The sequence below is a fragment of the Crocuta crocuta genome, unplaced genomic scaffold (assembly GCF_008692635.1).
Source record: "Crocuta crocuta isolate KB4526 unplaced genomic scaffold, BGI_CrCroc_1.0 scaffold132, whole genome shotgun sequence".
Classification (NCBI taxonomy): Eukaryota; Metazoa; Chordata; class Mammalia; order Carnivora; family Hyaenidae; genus Crocuta; species Crocuta crocuta.
The window spans coordinates 1,348,352-1,351,712 of NW_027528611.1; the positions used below are offsets into that span (position 1 = coordinate 1,348,352).

A 3,361-nucleotide genomic window follows, 5' to 3' on the forward strand; every position below is an offset into this window, starting at 1 on the left:
ATTTAAAAAAAAAAAAAAAAAAAAAAAAAAGAGAGAGAGAACTTGGCTATTTAGAAGGGAATCAGAGAGAGCTGTCAGCAGGACATAAATATTCATAGAGGGAGGTTAGAACTTGAGTCCCTAAAACCTTGATTTGTGTTCGTCCGTTTAAGCCTCATTAAAAAGTGGTAAATGAAAGTGGGGATATTCAGTGGAACTGCAGATAAATTGGGCTTGTTCAGATAAAGGCCTCCTACCGCCAGCTCCACACGCCCTGCCCAGAGCACGACAGCAGATTGGCTTGGCCACTTGTGGTTTGCCAACCTCAATTTAAAGATTTTGCTTCGCGTGAGTTCCCGGCCGTGTTCTGGGCCAATTACCACTTGTTTGGGCACCAGGTAGCTTTCCAGAGATGTTTAGGCGTGGAAGTCTCCAGGCTGCTTCCTCCTCAGAATGACATGCAAACTAGGACTTGGCCCAAGGAGTGTCAGGAAGACATTTGACCCAAGACTAAAGACTTGCGTTGGGTTATGCGCAAAATACGTAATCTACGTGCATGCATGGTTGCTTCTCCTTCCAGCTTCTTTGAGCTCCTGTGGGCTCTAGGGGAAGGTTTCAGGCTCTAGTTTCTACATGAAGTCTAGATCTGTCCGCGGCCCCTGGGCCCCATTCACGCTCAACTGTAGTCATTCCTCCATGGCTACAAGACTGCAGCAGGCCAGGCTTTGTGGAGATCACAAAGGGGAGACTGATGGCTACCGTTCTAGGATAGGAGCTACAAAGTCAGGCATCCTTAGGAGCCAGGCAGTCACATATACAAGTGGAATGGGCCGATCTGGGCTAGACTAGCTCCCTGGGCTGCAGGTTTACAACACCTACCCTAGGGGTTCCCAGAGTCTAGGAAGGACATAGTGTGCAGTTAGCCTTAGGAGAACCAAGGGAAGGAAGTGGTACTTCTCTGGTCAAGAGCAGCAGAGGCGGCCTGTGGAGGAGGTAGCACTTCAGGAATTAAGCTTTGGGACCTAGTGTGGAATTTGGTGCCTGATTGTGATTTGTACACCATGGGATGGAAACAGAGTCTCAGGGCCCCAGGAGCTGGGCTGTGTGTTGAGGGTGTTGTTGTGGAGACGGGGCTGCATGGTGGCCTAAACCACCTGCTGTTCTCATTTAGCTCCGCTGACAATCATGCCAGCCTCTTGTTCCAAGCCTGACTGCCCAGTGCTTATTTCCCTGTAGTGCAGGTTCCACAACAGCCTTCGTTCGGCTTCCCACAGCACAGCCCCAGCTCGTGGCTAGGGCTGTTCCTCAGGACAGTCCTTTCTTTGGTGCCCATTAGCAATGAAATGACACAATTAACCAGGCAGTCGATTCAGGGCTCTTCAGTTGCTCCCTCCCACAGGGCCTTGCCTCTGGAGCTGCAGCTGGCAGAGGCTGTAGGGAAGGGAAGAGATGGTGCGTCTAGGGCTAGGCGTTGGGATGAGGCAAGGTGGTGGACTCAGAAGTGGCTGGGATGGGTGCTGGCCAGGGAGAGGGGCAGAAGGCTTTGAGTGCATCCCTCCTGACACAGGCCTCAGTACACCAGCCTGGGACTCTGGGATCCACACTTAATAATCATTGATTCCTGTCTCTGCAGGAGCCTTTCTGGAAGGGACTGGATAGAGAACTGGCTGAGACCAGTAAGGAGAGGGGTGCTCCAGTCTGACTCCTCAAAAAAAGTCCTTCCCCTCATTCTTATATAGCCTCCAATATAGAGGTTATATTTGCTCTCACTCCCTGGGGATAAGATGGAAAATTGAGCAACATGGGGACCCCAGGCACTATTCAGTCACCTGCCATTGAGGGACACCGGGCCCTCTGAGTCTTGCCCCCACTGAAATTGAGGCTCCCTCCAGCAGGGCAGAGGTACCAGAATAGACCTGGGCCCTGAGAGATGGCCGATTAGACACCTGGAGACAGATGGACAGAGATGAACTTTCAAAGCCACATATATGATGCCAGGAACCAGGCTTGAACAATCCAGTCCAATATTTTACAAAACATTTTCCCACAGCTCACATTATTTCCCCAAGAACATGGCTCTGAAACTATATTTTTTTTAAAAATGGGAAAACTAGTACCTTTGTGAGCCAGCCTTTGAGGAGCTTAGCTACTTTGCCCCACAAGTTACAGCTACCTTGATGACAGGCAATGTTTTTTGCACAAGAACCAAGTCAGAAAGAAACAAGTTTTTGAGCTGTGTTTTTTTACACTCGGTGATTTTTATTGATTCTCACGGGGAAATATATATATTCTTACAACGTAAGTGTGTCAATGCAAAAAAGACCTCCGCTTCTTGGCCCCTAGCTGTCTAATCCCGTATTCCTCCTGTGCGTGGAGTGCTGGGGCCAGGCAGGGCCTCCCACAGCAGTGCCTGGTTCCCTCCTGGGCCAGGCCTGTCTCAGGCCGCTCCCGCTGTCAGCCTGGCCGGCACGCGTGCTGGGGAGGCAGCTGACAGAGGGACTGCTCCTGCTCGCGGGGCAGGGCGACTGTGGGAGCTGCACCACACCCACAGCTGTTTGCACTGGGGCTTGGGCTGCACCGTGTGCAGGTAGAGGAAGGCAAAACAAAGATGCTGGGGGGCCGGGGTGCTGTCCAAGAAGACTCCTAGAGGCCCCTTCCTCGCCATCCTAAGACCCCAACTGTTTTGGAAGTTGAAAGGCTCTGTCAGCCATCTCTATCTGCCCGTGTGCTGTGTGTTTCAGATCGATGGGCTGGAGGAGAAGCTGTCCCAGTGTCGGAGAGACCTGGAGGCTGTAAACTCCAGGCTCTGTGGGGTGGAGCTGAGCCCAGAGGCCAGGTGAGGCATCTGCCCTTGGCCCCTCATTCTTATCCTGGGGTCCTGGCCCTGAGCTTCCATTTGCCCTACCCCTTGCCACTGGAGATTTGGGCCTCTTGTCCATCCTGCCCCAATGTGCCACCTGCCCCTCAGACGGGAAGGAAAAGGGCTTGAGCCATAAAACTTTTTCTCCCCTCACAGGAAGTCTCTGGAGAAGGAGAAAAACAGCCTGATGAATAAAGCCTCTAACTATGGTAAGAAAGTTCCCTTCCTTTACCAGCCCCATCTTCCAGGCCCAGGGTCAGAGGGGACAGACAGTCCAGGGAGCCCGCCAGGTGATGGGGATCAAGAGGGTTCTTTGGGAGGGAGCCATCCCCTCTGCTCCTCCACCAAGGCTATAGGAACCCCCTGTAGGCCCAGCGGCCTGGAAGGAGAACAAGTTTGTTTCTTGGTTTCAGGGGAGATAGAAGGGCCTACGGGTCTCTTCTTCCTCTGTGGGAGGAAGGGGAATGGCTGTAGACAGGCCCAGAAGAGACTCTCATATCCACATCTGTTTTCGGAACCCCC

At 52.4% G+C, this 3,361-nt stretch overlaps 1 protein-coding gene across 3 annotated transcripts in view; it reads left to right on the forward strand.

Annotated features, from left to right (window-relative positions):
* CCDC167 (coiled-coil domain containing 167) overlaps positions 1 to 3,361 on the forward strand; it is a 30,215-nt gene that overhangs the window by 11,920 nt on the left and 14,934 nt on the right. For all 3 annotated transcript variants that reach the window (XR_013332892.1, XR_013332893.1, XM_077754871.1), the window contains exons 2-3: positions 2,721 to 2,815; positions 2,996 to 3,048. Coding sequence is in view for 1 of the 3 variants with exons in the window: in XM_077754871.1 (XP_077610997.1) it covers positions 2,721 to 2,815; positions 2,996 to 3,048 (148 nt within the window). In the remaining 2 variants the exon portion in view is untranslated. The remainder of the gene's footprint in view (positions 1 to 2,720; positions 2,816 to 2,995; positions 3,049 to 3,361) is intronic.